The 17,300-nt window shown below is 43.1% G+C and overlaps 1 protein-coding gene across 1 annotated transcript in view; it reads left to right on the forward strand.

Moving 5' to 3' along the window:
• DNAH2 (dynein axonemal heavy chain 2) overlaps window positions 1-17,300 on the forward strand; it is a 129,208-nt gene that overhangs the window by 67,913 nt on the left and 43,995 nt on the right. Inside the window, exons 27-44 of the mRNA XM_043999770.1 lie at window positions 5,474-5,630; window positions 5,826-5,908; window positions 6,050-6,230; window positions 6,712-6,850; window positions 8,168-8,385; window positions 8,603-8,704; window positions 9,061-9,186; window positions 9,790-9,900; window positions 11,901-12,089; window positions 12,390-12,493; window positions 12,569-12,758; window positions 13,398-13,578; window positions 14,665-14,792; window positions 15,119-15,271; window positions 15,593-15,718; window positions 15,933-16,151; window positions 16,769-16,886; window positions 17,064-17,200. Coding sequence (XP_043855705.1) covers window positions 5,474-5,630; window positions 5,826-5,908; window positions 6,050-6,230; window positions 6,712-6,850; window positions 8,168-8,385; window positions 8,603-8,704; window positions 9,061-9,186; window positions 9,790-9,900; window positions 11,901-12,089; window positions 12,390-12,493; window positions 12,569-12,758; window positions 13,398-13,578; window positions 14,665-14,792; window positions 15,119-15,271; window positions 15,593-15,718; window positions 15,933-16,151; window positions 16,769-16,886; window positions 17,064-17,200 — 2,662 coding nt within the window. The remainder of the gene's footprint in view (window positions 1-5,473; window positions 5,631-5,825; window positions 5,909-6,049; window positions 6,231-6,711; window positions 6,851-8,167; window positions 8,386-8,602; window positions 8,705-9,060; window positions 9,187-9,789; window positions 9,901-11,900; window positions 12,090-12,389; window positions 12,494-12,568; window positions 12,759-13,397; window positions 13,579-14,664; window positions 14,793-15,118; window positions 15,272-15,592; window positions 15,719-15,932; window positions 16,152-16,768; window positions 16,887-17,063; window positions 17,201-17,300) is intronic.

Raw genomic sequence — 17,300 nt, forward strand, 5'->3', positions numbered from 1 at the left:
AGGGACTTCCTATGGGTTCAGATACTTGGTAGTTTGTAACCATAGAAGTTTAACAATTTGTCATTAAAATACAAAACACAATGTAAACTCTCTCTGTCATGCCAGATTTCTGCTCCATCTTTGGTGCAATGAGGATATTTATGGAGGGTTTACAACTGTGGCTAGTAAGAAGGACTTGGGGAGGGGCCTTCATTCCCTATTTCAGGTTTACATATTAAAAGGAAGTTGGGAGGGGTGGCTAGGTGGCGCAGTGGATAAGCACCGGCCCTGGATTCAGGAGTACCTGAGTTCAAATCCGGCCTCAGACACTTGACACTTACTAGCTGTGTGACCCTGGGCAAGTCACTTAACCCCCATTGCCCTGCAAAAAAAAAAAAAAAAAAAAAAAGGAAGTTGGGGAAAAGGAAGTTTTCCACAGTTCACAAACTGCAGGATGCCCTGAATCTGATCTGACCAACATTGCTGGTGGCAAAGCATTTTTTCTTCCATTCCCTGTTGGCTCACAACGCTCCAGATTTGTGCCTAGACCTCTTGCACCACCAGCCATATCGCTTCTGGAGATCTGAATTAGAAAGATGAAAGAGGAAGAAAGAGGAAAAAGAAAGTACAAAAAAATAGATCTCATCCTTTTACTCCACTTGGGAGGATCTTGTACCTTTCCCCAAAAAAGATCACTCTGCCTATATCTCAGGATTTGCCCTGCCATTCCCCTCTTATGAATCATTGCCCTTGGCCCATAGGATCACCACAGGGCTCAGAAGATGGGGCCATTTCTTCCAGGCTTCCTTTTACAGTCGGACTTTTGAAAGACTGGTACACAGATGTTGTCTTCACTTTCTTATCATCCTTTCTTTCTTTTTTCTTTTCAGCCTGGCCTTTGGCCCACCACATTACAAAAGAGCTTTCTCTAAGATCACTTATGACCTCCTAATTACCACCTCCAATATCTATTTCTTACTCCTCATTCTTTTGACCTTTGAAACACTTGATATGCTTGAATCCCCTATCCTTTTCTTTTCCTTTTTTTCCTTTTCTTCCATACTTTCTTTTACTTTCTTCTTGAAATAATTTTATTTGAAAAATATCAAGAGAAATGTTAATACATGGCACAACCTTTCTGATCCTTCTTTATTAGATTCTCTCCCTACATTTAACGTGGACATTTCCTAGTGTGTTGTCCTTGGCCCTCTTTCTTGCCTTCACTACCTTAACTTCTTTTTTTTTTTTTTTTTTAGTGAGGCAATTGGGGTTAAATGACTTGCCCAGGGTCACATAGCTAGTAAGTGTGTGTTAAGTGTCTGAGGCCGGATTTGAACTCAGGTACTCCTGACTCCAGGGCTGGTGCTCTATCCACTGCGCCACCTAGCTGCCCCACTACCTTAACTTCTAATGTCGCCTCTTATGCATTTGACTGCCAATCTATTTCTCTAGCCCAAACCTCTTGACTGAGCTCTAGTACCATATTTCCAACCATATATTGGATATTTCCATCCAAGGTCCCATTGATACCACAAATTAATGCACTAAGCATCATCCCAACATGTATGAGATAAAGTTTATCTCTTTATGTTGGGATTTCTAGTTTCTCTTGCTTACTTCCTAAACTTTGGACATTTGTGTATAGACTTTTGAAGCCATGGGTTTTTTTACTGGCTCCTTGATCAAAAAGTTGATGAAGTTCATATACTTAGGCTGGTCCTTGGATTGGCATTTAAAAGTAGACAGTGAGAACTCATCAAGAAAGACAAAATTTTTCCTACCCCCTTCCCAATTTCTATAGGTATAGAAGGCCTACAGAGAGACACAGACCTTCCTGTCACACAGAGACATAGGCAGAATAGCGGATATTCTTTGACCTACCATAGAGAGAGAGCAAACTTATCAGAGAGGGGAGGAAAGAGCAAACTAGAAGACCTCTTTCTTCTTTGGTAGAGTACCTAAATAGCAGAAGCCTAGAGAAGAGATAACCCAAACCTACTCTTCACTGTTGTGATAAAGCATATGAACTACTACTGTATAGGTATATATATATATATATATGCAAAGCAAGCTACATAAATTGGTCCTAGGTGGCACAAGGTAGTGCTGGGCCTGGAGTCAGGAAGACTCATCTTCCTGAGTTCAGATCAGACCTGACACTTACTATCTGTGTGACCCTGGGCAAGTCACTGCACCTTGTTTGCTTCTGTTTTCTCATCTGTAAAAAAAAAAAGCTAGAGAAGGAAATGGCAAACCCACTCCAGTATCTTTGGGAAGAAGTAGCCAAATGGAGTTACTAAGAGTTTGACATGACTGAAATGACTGGACAATAACAAGATGAATCTTTTGCATTTGCCATTGGGTTAAATAAAGCCTGTCCTATATTTGATGTTTTGTTACCTTGAGTGCTTGCATAGCCAGTTGAGGGCCCCTTTCTCTCACTCTCACTCTCTCTCTCTCTCTCTCTTCCTTCCTTGACCTAGATACAAGACAAAATTGGGAGCATTAGAGTACAGTTATTTAGATAGTTGAGAAAGATCTCAATATTGAACCTAGTCGGCAAAACAAAGTAAAGCCTGAAGGGAAAGGTTCTTTCCTTGGACCAGGAAAGATTTCATGGAGGAAGTAATCTGTTTCAGGCCCACTTAGGATAGGAGTGTTGTGGGTGGCATGTTTGATATTTCTGGTATGGAGGATGTTATTATTATTATATTATTATTTTCCAGTTTCATGTAGAGATGGTTTTCAGCATTTGTTTATATAAGATTTCCAATTTCAAATTTTTCTCCCTCCCTCCCCTCCCTCTCCCCCTCCCCCAGACAGCAGGCAATCCAATATAGGTTATATATATATATATATGTATGTATGTATATATATGTGTGTGTGTGTATATATATATGTATATATGTGTATATATATATATATTATAATTTAAAATTAAATAATAACCTCCTAATTGATCTCTCTGCTTCTACTTTCTTCCCTTTACCACTCCATTCTATCGGCTAACACCAAATTAATCTTCCTAAAGCATCACTTTGCTCATTTTTTCCCATGGGCCTAATTATCATCTTCAAGTAGATGACTCCCAGATCTCTCTTTTAAATCATAATCTTTTCCCTGAACTGTAGTTATGCATTACCAACTACCTGCTAGACATTTTTACCTGGATGTCCTCCTGACATCTCAGATTAAACATGCCCAAAATGATATCCATCATCTCTGCTAAATTCACTTTTCCTCCAAACTTCTCAAGTTCTTTGGAAGGGACCATGACTTTCCCAGGTTCCCACCTTTGACACTTCCCTCTTCTTCACCCCCTAAAGTCAGTCACCAAGTCTTGTTGTCCATAGCATCTCCCACATCAGTCCCCTTCTCTTGTTTTTCCTGGCCTGTGCCCTTATGTGAGCCTTCATTGCCTTTTTGCCTGGGCTGTTTTTCCCTGTTTCTAGTTCCTCCAGTCCATCTTCCATGCAGCTGTCAGAATGATATCCCTCAGGTGCAAAGGACTATGTCCCTTCTCTGCTCAAAAACTTTGAGAGGTTCCTCATCCCCTTTAGAATGAAATACAATATCCTCATTATGGAACTCAAGCCTTCTGTAATCAGGCTCCAACATACCTTCCCAACACAATTTCACATTCTTTGCCTTCATTCTGTGTTCAGGTCACTTTGGTGTACTTTCCAGAATTTGGCATTTTCCATTTCCCAGCCTCCTGCCTTTGGACAAGTCATCATCCCCTATACTTGGAACATGCTTTCTTCTCACCTTGGCCTTAGTTTCCTTTAGGGCTAAAGTTAGGGGCTTAAGTCTTAAAAGGAAGATGAAGCCTCTTCCCCATCCAGGAAGCCTTCTCTGATCTTCCTAGTTATTAATCTTTCCCCCTTCTTCAATTGCCTTTTGTTTCTTTATCTGTATTCATGTTGGTAGAGACTGTCTTTGTCTCCCCAGCATTTAGTACATAGCCTTCCTTCTATTGAATTATTTTCCTTTTAAGTTATACATATTGCTTTTTTGTTCATAGTTGTTATGCATGTTGTCTCCTCTATTACATTGTGGGCTCCTCAAGGGCAGACAATATTTTGCCTTTTTGTATTCCCAGTGTCTAGCATATAGTGCCTAGTAGGTGCTTAATAAATGATTATTGACTGACTAGTAGGCACTTGCTAAATGTTTAGATTTTTGAATAAGAATAATATGACGGGACAGCTAGGTGGCGCAGTGGATAGAGCGCCAGCCCTGGATTCAGGAGGACCTGAGTTCAAATCCAGCCTCAGACACTTGACACTTACTAGCTGTGTGACCCTGGGCAAGTCACTTAACCCCAATTGCCTCACAAAAACAAAACAAAACACACACACAAACAAACAAAAAGAATAATAGGACATTGTATTTGTATGCCACTTTTATAGTTTTTGGTTTTTTGGTTGAGGCAATTGGGGTTAAGTGACTTGCCCAGGGTCACACAGCTAGCAAGCGTCTGAGGCCGGATTTGAACTCAGGTCTTTCTGAATCCTGGGCCGGTGCTCTATCCACTGTGCCACCTAGCTGCCCCACTTTTATAGTTTTTTAAAGCACTTTTACAAACATCTCATATTATCTTCATAAAAGTTCTTTGAGATAAATAGGACATATGGGCATTCCCATTTTAAAGATAAGAACACTGAAGCTTAGGGCAGTTAAATGATTCATCTAGTATCACTCAACCATTAAGGAGAATTGGGCCTAGAACTAGGTCTTCTGGAAATCATTTAGAGGTTCCACTATACCATGAATATATAAGTCATGTCACTCCCTTGCTCAACAGCTTTCAGTGGTTCCTTATTATCTGCTCAATGAAGCATGAATTCCTTGGCCTGGCATCCAAAGTATTCTGTTGCCTGGCCCCTACCTGCTTCTCCTGCTATATTTCTCACTACTCCCCTGCATGACTCCTGTGGTTCAGCCAAATGATGATCTACTCATCATTTCTTAAATGTGCTTTGCTACTCTTGATTCCATACATTTGTATTGATGCCATTCTCTCTATTTAGAATGCCTTCCATCCCCACCTTTGGCCCATGGAATCCTTTTTGACCTTCAAGGTCCAGATTCAATGCTACCTCTGCTATGAAACCTTCCCTAAGTCATTCCAGCCAGAAGTAATCTCTCTCTCTGCTAAATTCCCATAGTGCTTTGTTTATAACACACAAATGACACCTTATTCTGCCTTGTTTTGTAGTTATGTGTTTTCTTCTCTAACCCCTCTATTAGATTGTAAGTTCCTTGAGGGCAGAAACTTCACCAGCTTTGTATCTTTCATAGAACCTAACACAGTTCTGTATATTTTGTCACTTCTGAATCGTTGTTTGTTGAATGAATGTATTAATTAATAAAAAGTCTTTTATCCCTTGGGAAGATGGAAATGTGAGCAATCCTTGAAAACTTCCCAGGGGAATACTTTGTTCTCTGTGGCCCTGAGCCTTTGCTCAGAACTCCCTAACTATGCCTTTAGGCACTGGGACCAGGTGAAGGATGAGATTCAGAGGGTATTTGATCAAGAATCAGACAGCTTCACCTTGGAACAGATTGTGGAGCTTGGAATGGATCAACATGTGGATAAGATTGGAGAAATCTCTGCTTCAGCCACCAAAGAGCTGGCTATAGAAGTGGTATGGAGCCTAGATATTTGACAACCCTAACCCCTGCTGTCACTTCCCCCTGCTACCATCTCCTCAGCTACTGACTGCTTCCCTTCCTAGAAACCCAGGCATCTGGTTTCTTATTCCTTGATTTGTCCTCCTGGTCATTGTCCCCCTTGCAACTTGGGAACTAAGTTTTTAAGTTTTCCATTTTCTCCCTTATAGGCATTACAGAATATTGCCAAGACCTGGGATGTGACCCAGCTGGACATAGTGCCCTACAAGGACAAGGGCCACCACAGGCTCAGGTATGACAGTGGTAGAAGCCAGAGAGTAAAGTAGGGCCTGGGAAAAGGTATTGAAAGCTAGCAACCAGGGACCAAGGTTGGGGTGTTGGGATTGAGGTGTGACGAATAGAAATAGGGCAACTATGTCTCCTTCCATCCCAGAGGCACAGAAGATGTATTTCAAGCATTGGAGGATAACCAGGTGGCTCTCTCCACCATGAAAGCATCACGTTTTGTCAAAGCCTTTGAAAAAGAAGTAGATCTCTGGGAACGTTGCCTTTCCCTTATCCTAGAGGTCATTGAGATGGTGCTCACAGTCCAGCGCCAGTGGCTATACCTAGAGGTGAGAAACCAGGCATTCATCCTTATTTCTCTTCCTGCCCCTATTATCGTCCCCTCTTGGAGCTTAGGGATGCTGATCCTTATCCTACTCCTATTCCCAGGCCAGTCTTAAGCATTGGCATTTACCCCAGGTCCCCTTCCTCATCATACTCATCCTCATTCCCATTCCCCTCCCCACACCAATCCTAAACTAGATACATGATTCTCCACCCTTTACTGCCCTTTAGCTCTCCTAGCTTTCTTCTATTCCTCCCTCCCTCTCAAACCTGAGCAGAGATTTAAGAAGCAATGGGAGGGAAGCTAGGTAGCACAGTGAATAGAACACCAGCCCCGGAATCAAGAGGACCTGAGGTTCAAATCCCACTCAGACACTACTTACCAGCTGTGTGACCTGGGGCAAGTCATTTAACCCCAATTACCTCACTAAAAAAAAAAAGCAATGGGGATGGAAATATGACTCATTCCATTGCTGGCTCCCCTAGAATATCTTCCTAGGAGAAGACATCCGTAAGCAACTGCCCCAGGAATCGGCCACTTTTGACCAAATCAACCTAAGTTGGAAAACAATCATGGACCGGATGACCAAAGACAACAATGCCCTCCGTAGCACCCACTACCCAGGTATGGGCCCTATAGGCCTTCTGCCTCCACAGGACCAGTGGATTATACCCCACAATCTGGGCATGCTGTATTTAAAGGTGGTGCAGTTGCCAATGATACTGTGCAGTTTATGAGGCACCAACCTTCCCTTTCTGCCCAGAGATTGCTGATCTACTTTACTAAATGAGACCTGGGCTTCTATGAAATCTCAATAGGGATCACTTCCCTGGGTTAGGAGAAAAAGCAGGTTAGAAGTTTCTCAGAGCACCTAAAGACTAAAAAGCATAACTATCAGCAAAAGAAACTTAAAGTTCTATCTACTCAGATGGATAAATATATGTTTAAGGTAATTGACAAAAATTATGTCCTTCAATACTGGAGCAGCTGGGTGGCACAGTGTATAGAGCACTGGGCCTGCAATCAAGAAGACTCATCTTCCTGAGTTCAAATCTAGCTTCAGACAATTACTAGCTGTGTGACCCTGGGCAAATCCCTTCACCCTGTTTGCTTCAGTTTCCCCATCTGTAAAGTAGAGAATTAAATGGCTATCCATTCCAGTATCTTTGCCAAGAAAACCCCAAATGGAGTCACAAAGAATTGGACACGACTAACATGTTTGAACAACATGTGCTTTAGTATTTTTAAGCACTTGGCCTATAAATAACTTTTTTTGTTGTTGAATGTATGAAGTTCTTCAGTCATTTCTCTATAATCTTCAGCAATTCAAATAGCCTCTCAAAGGCTGACTGAACATTCTGCCTCTCAAGACATATCAGCATTTAATCCCAGGGTTAGTTTATTCTAGCTCACACCTACCCACATCTTTTTCAGAGAATGAAGGAAGATAAAGATGAAACAACCAGTTTGAGAGGGACATTTTAACACTAGCCCTGCTATCTCAGTAGCTCATTTGTTCCCATTTTGAGGACCTTTAAGGGATGATGCAAATTGCAGTCCTATTTCATCACTGATGTGTGGGAATGAGGATAGAGAAGAAGGTTACAGAGTTCAGATTTTCCCTTTCAGGACTAGGGAAGGACAGAATCTCTTGATTCTCACCAGACTTTGGGATGACCCAAGGTGTTTTGGGTGAATGAGAATTATTCCAAGGACTAATGTAGTCCTGAAGAAGTTGGGGAAGGGTGGGGAAGGGTGGGGAGGGGGTGGGTGGGAAGTGGTGTCCTGGAGAGTAGGAACTATACTTTCCAATTACTGTGGCATCCATTATCTTCAAAGAGTTAGGAGAAATACCACCTGAACTTGTAGCAGTAAAGGCCTTTGCCAAAGTGGGAAGATTTCGATTATAAAGCACAGGGTATTCATTGATCCTCTCTCTAGGACTCCTGGACAAACTGATGGAGATGAACACAGGCTTAGAAAATATCCAGAAATCTTTGGACATGTACCTAGAGACAAAGCGCCATGTCTTCCCACGTTTCTACTTTTTGTCCAATGACGACCTTCTGGAGATATTGGGCCAATCCCGAAATCCTGAAGCTGTGCAGCCCCACCTCAAAAAATGCTTTGACAACATCAAAACTCTACGAATGCAGAAGGTCAGCAGTGGTGGCCACATGACGCTGGGGGGAGGGAGGTACCAAAGCAGAAAAGTCAGTACTTTTCTGGAAGAAGAGGAAATATTCTTAACACTGAGGGATAGGACTTTGCAGGTTAGATAATGACACTGCAGGGCCTAGGGTTGAGGCAACAGTGAGCTTGCAGACTACGGGTAGTCTGGCTTGAGGAATAAGGGAGAACCTCTCTTTTTCACAGATGGGTGGAGTCAGCAGCAAGTGGGAAGCTATAGGAATGTTTTCAGGGGACGGAGAGTATATTGATTTTCTCCACACTGTGCTTTTGGAAGGACCTGTTGAGGTAAGTAAGGGAAGGCCTTGGGACCAAGCTGATTCCTCTTCCTGCTCAGCCCTTCACTTGGCCTTTTAGAGGCAGAGCAACTCTGGAAAAGGAAGTGCCACTATTCTTTCTAACAGCTGGGACAAGCCACGGATGGCTTTTTTTCCTGCATCCCCCAGCACTTAGGCTCATCATCAGTCCTGGGTTCTCTCTAGGTCTCACAGACCCAGGCATCCTGCTTTCTGTTCCTCTTGCCGTGGAGATTTGTTTTCAAGCTTTGGCTCTGTCTCCCCTCCCCTTGTCCCTAGGCATACTGTCCCCTAGGTCTCCTCCTCATCCCCTCCTGAACCCCAGCTTTTGTTCACTCCCTTGCCTAGGCTTGGCTCTGTGATGTCGAACGTGCCATGCGAACCACCCTGAGGGAGCTGCTCCGGAACAGCCGCCTTGCCCTCAAAAAGTTCCTTAACAAACGAGACAAGTGGGTGAAGGAATGGCCTGGCCAGGTGAACCTGACTTAACTTCCAGAATGGAGGCATGAAGGGATGAAAGTTACAATGAGGAAATAGGCCTCTGTTCTTTTCCCACTATTCAGGTCTCTTGCCTTTAGTCACTTTCTGAGAGCCCAGACATCCTATCTCCCAGATGTTTTCTCCTCACCCTAGTTAATCCCTTTAGGTAGCTATGTGTCTCATCTTTGGAGAGGAGATTAGAAATATGTAGACCTATGTATAAATGAATCCTTGGGAATCAGAAATTAGTGGTTCATCCCTAACCTCTTGCACATATATCCAGAACATACTCGTTTGATTGACTGATAGAAAATCAGAATTGGAAGGATCTTTGGAGATCATTCCAGTTGAACTTCCATATAGAAGACTCAGGCCCAAGAAGGAGAAATAACTTTCCTAAGGTTATGACAATGATAGATCCAGGATTAGAATTTAGACTGAACTTGCAGTCCATTCTGTTAGCATTTATTAGTGGGAATTCAATGACCCAAGTACCAAGTACCACCATAAGAGAGGTAGGTTTAGAGCTAGGCTAGGGGATAGGGTTGTCTTAGCTTAGGGTTTCTGACCCTTCCCTTCTGTTCCAATGATTTCCAGATGGGGATCACTTCCAGTCAGATCCAGTGGACGACTGATGTCACCAAGTCCTTGCAGATAGCTAAAGAGCGCTCAGACAAGAAGGTCCTCAAGGTCATGAGAAAGAAGCAGGTAGGGAACTCTCCGAGCATAGAGTGGACAATTGGGGGATGGGGAATTGACATTTGGGACTGGCATTAGAAAAGAGTTTGGCTCAGGGATGGGTTAGAACTTGGTAGTTTGATTAATGGATAGAATGCTGAGCAAAGTGCAGGATGGGCTGGGGTTGTGTTTGATAGTGTAATTGGAAGTCAGGTGTTAAAAATTAGGGTTGAGAGGGCAGCTAGGTGGCACAATGGATAAAGCACCGACCTTGGATTCAGGAGGACCTGAGTTCAAATGTGGCCTCAGACACTTGACACTTCCTAACTGTGTGACCCTGGGCCAAGTCACTTAACTCTCATTGCCCCGCAAAAAAAAAAAAAAAAATTAGGGTTGAGATTGAGGTTGGGTTCATGATCAGTTAGAAATTGAGGTAGGCAGAGTAGCTATTTATAGTACAAGATATAGTAGGGAAGCGAACAGTGATACTTTTTTTTTAAGTAATAAACATTTTTATTTATAGTTTTGAGTTCCAATTTTAATTCCTCCTTCCCTCCCTCCCCTACACCCTCCCTGAGGCAGTAAGCAATCAGATATGGGTTGTACATGTCCAATTATGTAAAACATGACCATATTAGTCATTTTGTACAAGAAAACTTGAATAAAAGAAAAAAATGAAAGAAAGTGAAAAATAGCATGTTTCAGTCTGTGTTCCATCAATATCAATTCTTTCTTTGGAGGTGGATTGTATGCTTCATCATTAGTCCTTTGGGACTGTCTTGGATCATTGTATTGGTTTTGTTTGTTTGTTTGTTTGTTTTGGGGGGGGGGAAGGGCAATGAGGGTTAAGTTACTTGCCCAAGGTCACACAGCTTGTAAGTGTCAAATGTCTAAGGCCAGATTTGAACTCAGGTCTTCCTGAATCAGATCGTTGTATTGTTGAGAATAGTTAAGTCATTCACAGTTCTTCATCAGACAATATTGCTGTCACTGTGCACAACAATGTTCTCTTGGTTCTGCCCACTTCACTATATGTTAGTTCATAAAAGTCTTTCCAGGCCTTTCTGAACTTGTCCTGCTTGTCATTTCTTAGAGCACAACAATATTCCAAGTGATACTTTTTTTAAAAAATGTATTTGTTTTGTTTTGGTGGGGCAATGAGGGTTAAGTGACTTGCCCAGGGTCACACAGCTAGTAAGTGTCCAGTGTGTGAGGCCAGATTTGAACTCAGGACCTCCTGAATTCAGGGCCAGTGCTTTATCCACTGCACCACCTAGTCACCCCCTTAAGTGATACTTTTTAATAGTTCTTTATAAATGCTCATAGTTGAAGGCCATAGCATATAGTTATTTATTTGGTGATATCAGCTTGCATATGTCATATATAATAAGGGTTCAAAGACTATCCTGGTAGATAGGAACACATAAAGGGGTGTCATTTTCTTTTTTAAAATATACATATGCGGGGCAGCTAGGTGGCGCAGTGGATAGAGCACTGGCCCTGGAGTCAGGAGTACCTGAGTTCAAATACAGCCTCAGACACTTAACACTTACTAGCTGTGTGACCCTGGGCAAGTCACTTAACCCCAATTGCCTCACTAAAATAAAAAATATATATATATATATACACATATGCATGTAGATATATCACTATATTTCTACATATTGATATTTTTTATTTTTACATTACCCAGATTTCCAAAGGGTATATTTTCTTTCCTTTTTTGTGGGGCAATGAGGGTTAAGTGACTTGCCCAGGGTCACACAGCTAGTGTCAAGTGTCTGAAGTCAAATTTGAACTCAGGTCCTCCTGAATCCAGGGCTGGTGCTTTATCCACTGCACCACCTAGCTGCCCCAAAGGGTATATTTTCAAACTTTGCCTGGGATACACAAACTCTTTGTCCTGGGATTTTGAGCAAGGTTGGAGTTAAGATCAATATAGGGTTTACATGGACATGCTTTTCAGCTTAGATTCTGTTGTCTCATTCTTCTCATCTATCCCTTCTTCCCAATATGCCTGACACCTGCAGGTATCAGTACTAAACAAGTACTCAGAGGCTATCCGGGGAAACCTGACCAAGATCCTCCGACTTAAAATTGTGGCATTGGTGACCATAGAGATTCATGCACGTGATGTGATAGAGAAGCTCTATAAGAGTGGTCTTATGGATGTCAATGCCTTTGAATGGCTCAGCCAGCTCCGCTTCTACTGGGAAAAGGTGCTATGGTTCCAATTTGCTCACCCCAAAATTTGTTACTGACCTTTTATATTATAATCATATTCTAGTCCTCTAACCCAGTCCTTTTCTTAAATTTACCTTTTAACTTTATCCTTAGTTCCCTAAATTAGCCCCAGTCTTTATTAGTAATTTGTAATCTTTAACCTTTTCATCATAGCCTCTTCCTCATCTCCTCTATTTCCTGCCTTTAGCCCTTTCTCCAAGTCCAACCCAGATCCTAAGCCCCTCTAAACCCACTTCATTTTATAACTGCCTCTAAACGAATCTCTACTCCACTAGGACCTCGATGACTGTATAATACGACAGACCAACACACAGTTCCAGTATGGTTATGAGTACTTAGGTAACTCTGGTCGTCTTGTCATCACTCCTCTGACTGATAGGTATGCCATGGGGAGGGGTGTAAGGCACAAGGTAGTGAGGAAGGGCTTGACCTCATGCCCAAACCTGCTTCACAGGTGCTACATGACTCTGACAACAGCCCTGCATCTGCATCGTGGGGGCTCACCCAAAGGCCCGGCTGGCACTGGTAAGACAGAGACCACCAAAGACCTGGGCAAAGCCCTGGGCATGTATGTCATCGTGGTCAACTGTTCAGAAGGTCTTGACTACAAGTCCATGGGTCGAATGTACTCAGGGCTGGCCCAGGTTAGAGTTCTCATACCTGCTGCAGAAACCTTCTGGCCTGGGAAATCTTCCCAGACTTTTGTTCAGCTTTCACTCTCCTTTACCCCATCCCCAGACATCTTCTGTCCAGGGCCATCCCAACTGGTTTTAAACATTCCACTTGCTGATTTGACCCCTTTCTTCTTGGCTAAAAATAAACGAGCAGCTTAAATGTTTTGCCTCGTTTCGTCCTTAGCATCAGCCCATGCCACATTCTCTGTTCCATCTCACTCCTTACTCAGAAAGCTTTTTCCCCTAGAGAATTCCCCTTAGCCTCATTCCTTCACCCCCAAATGTTCCTTTGTTATGTCATATGCCCCAGAATATATCTCTAGGGTTATTTCCAGCATTAGAGTTGCCCAGTATTAGAATTTTCACTCAGAAGTTTTGTCCCCAAAGACCCTGGTCCCCAGGCAAGCCCTATCCATTGAGGTGTTACTGTGGAAATATTTTAAACCAGTAAAGGATTTGTCCCACCCAGGTTACTTCCTTTTCTTATATCTTTTTTCTAACTCTATTTCCCTCTTCGTTCTTCTCACAAATGTAGAACTATTCTCTTGGGCCCTTTTCTTGGTCCTGTGTAACTCCCCAATCTACTTGATTCCTCTATCCTCCCTACAGACAGGAGCTTGGGGCTGCTTTGATGAGTTTAATAGAATAAACATAGAGGTGCTATCTGTGGTGGCCCAGCAGATCCTCTCCATCCTCTCAGCCTTGGCAGCGGGCCTCACCCGATTCCTCTTTGAAGGTTTTGAAATCAATCTTGTCTGGTCCTGTGGGATCTTCATTACTATGAATCCTGGTGAGAGGGGAAATTAATCTGGTCCTATGGGATCTTCATTATTATAAACTCTGGTACAGGAAAGAGGAGAAGGGGGCTAGGAATTGCACAGGGCTTCTCTTAGAGGGTTTAGTGGAGAGAAGGTGGGGTTGTCCCCTCAAAAGTTCAAGGTCCTGGACAAAGCTGTATTTCCCCCATCTCTGAGCATATAACCTCCCCCTCATATAACCAAGCAAACATTTTTATGTAGACAGAGTCAATTTCTTTCTTTTTTTTTTTTTGGTGAGGCATTGGGGTTAAGTGACTTGCCCAGGGTCACACAGCTAGTAAGTGTTAAGTGTCTGAGGCTGGATTTGAACTCAGGTACTCCTGACTCCAGGGCCAGTGCTCTATCCACTGGGCCACCTAGCTGTCCCTGACAGAGTCAATTTCAAGGAAAATCAAAGGCCTTGGAGGAGAAAACATGCACCCTGATGGGGAAGGGGAATAGTCTCATTTTGCTTTGGTAGTGATAAAGGGTTTGTTAGCTTAATTAAATATGTACATGTGTATATACACATACCCATACACATGTCTGTGTGCATACATATACATGTATGTATACACACATATTCTCAGATGTTTTTTAGTACAAACTAACAAACTACACCTTTTACCACTAGCTATTCTCCCAAGTCACAACCCAGTTTCCAGACACTGTGGCAGTACTAGGTCCCCCAAAACACAGGACCCATCAAGGGTGTACTCTAAGGATAGTTCTTGAAGAAGGCTCTGGGAAAGAGCAGAAATAGGAAAAAGGATTTAGTCACTGGAAGAGACAAAGTGGTTGGGACTGAAGTGAGGTTAGGACTATAGATAGAGATGAAAAACGGGTAACTATGGGCCAGGATTATAAAATAAAGGCTCGGGATCAAGGTTAAAGAGAGAGGTCATAGGCAGAAGTGGAGGAAGAAGCAGGGAATGGGAAGGACAGAGATACTGAGAACAAAAAACAGATAGAAACAGATGCAATCAGGTATAAGCTGGAGAAGGGAATACATTTTGGGTGGTGATATGATTAGGGTTAGGGTAAGAGATAAGGCTGGATTTGGGCCTACTATGTTTCAGGCTATGCGGGTCGGACCGAGCTTCCTGATAACCTCAAGTCCATGTTCCGCCCCATATCCATGGTGGTGCCTGATTCTACTCTTATTGCAGAGATCATTCTATTTGGGGAAGGTTTTGGCAACTGCAAGGTATCTATACCCTAACAGCACCAGCACCCTTGACCTTGTAGTCTTGTGGTGGTCACCTCTCTTTCAACTCTCATTCCTTGGCAGCATCACTCCCTGGGACATCTGGGCTTTGTGGTCACCCTATCCCATGAGGTTTGGGGGCATGAGCCTACTACTATATACTTGGAGCAAGGAGGAGAAACCTACCCCATAGTGATACCAAGAATGTTTGACAGGCCTGGCCTGGCCCTCCCCTCAGCACTCTGCCAGTAAGCTCCTCCTCAGTTAAAAGTCTAGCCCCATTATACAATTATCCCTCCTGGTGTCTGCCCTCCCTCACCTTCCAGATCCTAGCTAAGAAAGTGTACACACTTTACTCCCTGGCTGTGCAGCAGCTTTCCAAGCAGGACCACTATGACTTTGGCCTCCGAGCCCTCACCTCTCTCTTGCGATTTGCTGGCAAGAAGCGTCGACTGCAGCCTGACCTGGCTGATGAAGAGGTGAGTCCTGCGTATAGATGGTGCTTAAGTCTTACCTGTAGTATTTACCCTAACCCCTCCCTCAGGAGTGTTTGTCACTTCTTCTCTGCAAGATCACTCAGCCCCTCTATTCATCTCCACTGGCCATTGGGCTTCAGTCCCTCATCTTCTACTTCCTTGTTTCCTTGACAACCTTAACTCAGTTTCTCCTCAACCTCTGTGATGTTCTCTGAAGCCATACTCATTATAGAGATCATCCTGATCTTTAAATAGCAAGATTTAGTGGGGTCTCTGGGGTCTCTGCTTTCTAAGTATAATGCTCCCTTTGCCTTCCTTTTCTAGGTGTTACTGCTTTCCATGAGGGACATGAACATTGCCAAGCTAACCTCAGTGGATGTGCCGTTGTTTAATGCAATTGTGCAGGACCTTTTCCCCAACATTGAGCTTCCTGTCATTGATTATGGCAAGGTATTCTGCTTCCTCATTCCTTCCAGGGTATTAATAGCAACACACACACACACACACACACACACATGGCAGAACTAGAACTAGAGGAAATAATAGTCTCATAGTCTCACTATGTCTCTAGATGTGGTGGCTTAAGCCTCAGTGAACCTGTCACAACTTAATGGTCAGAGCCCTGACTTCACACACATTACCCCATTTTTCTTCTTTTCCTCAGCTTCGTGAGACAATTGAGCATGAACTTCGAGAGTTGGGACTACAGAACACACCATTCACCATGACAAAGGTTATCCAATTGTATGAAACCAAGAATTCACGTCACTCCTCCATGATTGTGGGCTGCACAGGCAGTGCCAAGACAGTCACCTGGCGTGTTCTGCAAGCAGCCATGTCTTCCCTCTGTCGAGCTGGAGAGCCCAACTTCAACATTGTTAGGGTATGGAACTGGGGGAGTGGGACCAAGGGCTGATATCTAGGTAGCAGAAAGATAATGGAACCTTGAGGGGAGTAGTGGTGCATGGGTCTTGGGATGGGAGCAAGGGTTATGTAGAGAGAGCTAAAGGTTAGGAATTAGGAGGCTTGGGGACCTGTCATTCAGGCAGTAAACTTAAATAAAAGTCAGTAAAAAGTGAAAACTATCTCTAAATGTAACTGGAAAATAATAAAATATTTATATGGAAAAAAAAAAGTCAATAAGTTCCTACTATGCATCAGGCACTGTGGTAAGCACTGGGGACACAAAGAAAGGCAAAAAACAGTCAATGCTCTCCAGGAGCTCAGTCTAATAGGGGAGATAACAGGCAAACAATGATATACAAACAAGCTATGTACTGGATAAAGTAGAAATAATTAACAGAGGGAAGAAGGCACCAGAATTAAGAGAGATCAGGAAAGGCTTCCTTGTGGAGGTTTGGATTTTAGCTAGGACTTCAAGGAAGCCAAGAGACAGAGCTAATGTGTCTAATGGGTGAGCTGAAAATGAAAGAATAATGGAAAAACTTTTTATTCTTTAAACCAACTCTATTCCCCTCCCCCAATCCTCCTGATTTTTAGGAGTTTCCTTTGAACCCTAAGGCAGTATCTCTAGGAGAGCTGTATGGGGAATATGACCTCAACAGTAATGAGTGGACAGATGGTGTCTTGTCCAGCGTTATGCGGACTGCCTGTGCAGGTAATTGAAGAAGATGGGGACTGAGTACTTTAGGCTAGAAGTGAGTGGTTTGGGGGCTTCAATCTTGAATCTGGGAAAAGAATAGAGGGGACACGCTTGAGGAAAGGGAAGTGTATGCTTATGTCCTTGAGGGAAGTGAATGCCAGGTGAAAGACTCCTGTCCTCTCTCATACAAAGATGAAAAGCCAGATGAGAAGTGGATCCTTTTTGATGGTCCTGTGGACACATTATGGATTGAGAGCATGAACTCTGTCATGGATGACAACAAAGTGCTGACCCTTATCAATGGAGAGCGTATCTCCATGCCTGAGCAGGTATGTGAATGGGATAAGATGCTTGGGACATCAAGGAATAGAAATTTTGTGGAAATAAGCAAGAACTTGGAGTTAGAATCCATAGGTCCCAAGAGGCAAG

Source organism: Dromiciops gliroides, chromosome 4 (assembly GCF_019393635.1).
Source record: "Dromiciops gliroides isolate mDroGli1 chromosome 4, mDroGli1.pri, whole genome shotgun sequence".
Taxonomy (NCBI): Eukaryota; Metazoa; Chordata; class Mammalia; order Microbiotheria; family Microbiotheriidae; genus Dromiciops; species Dromiciops gliroides.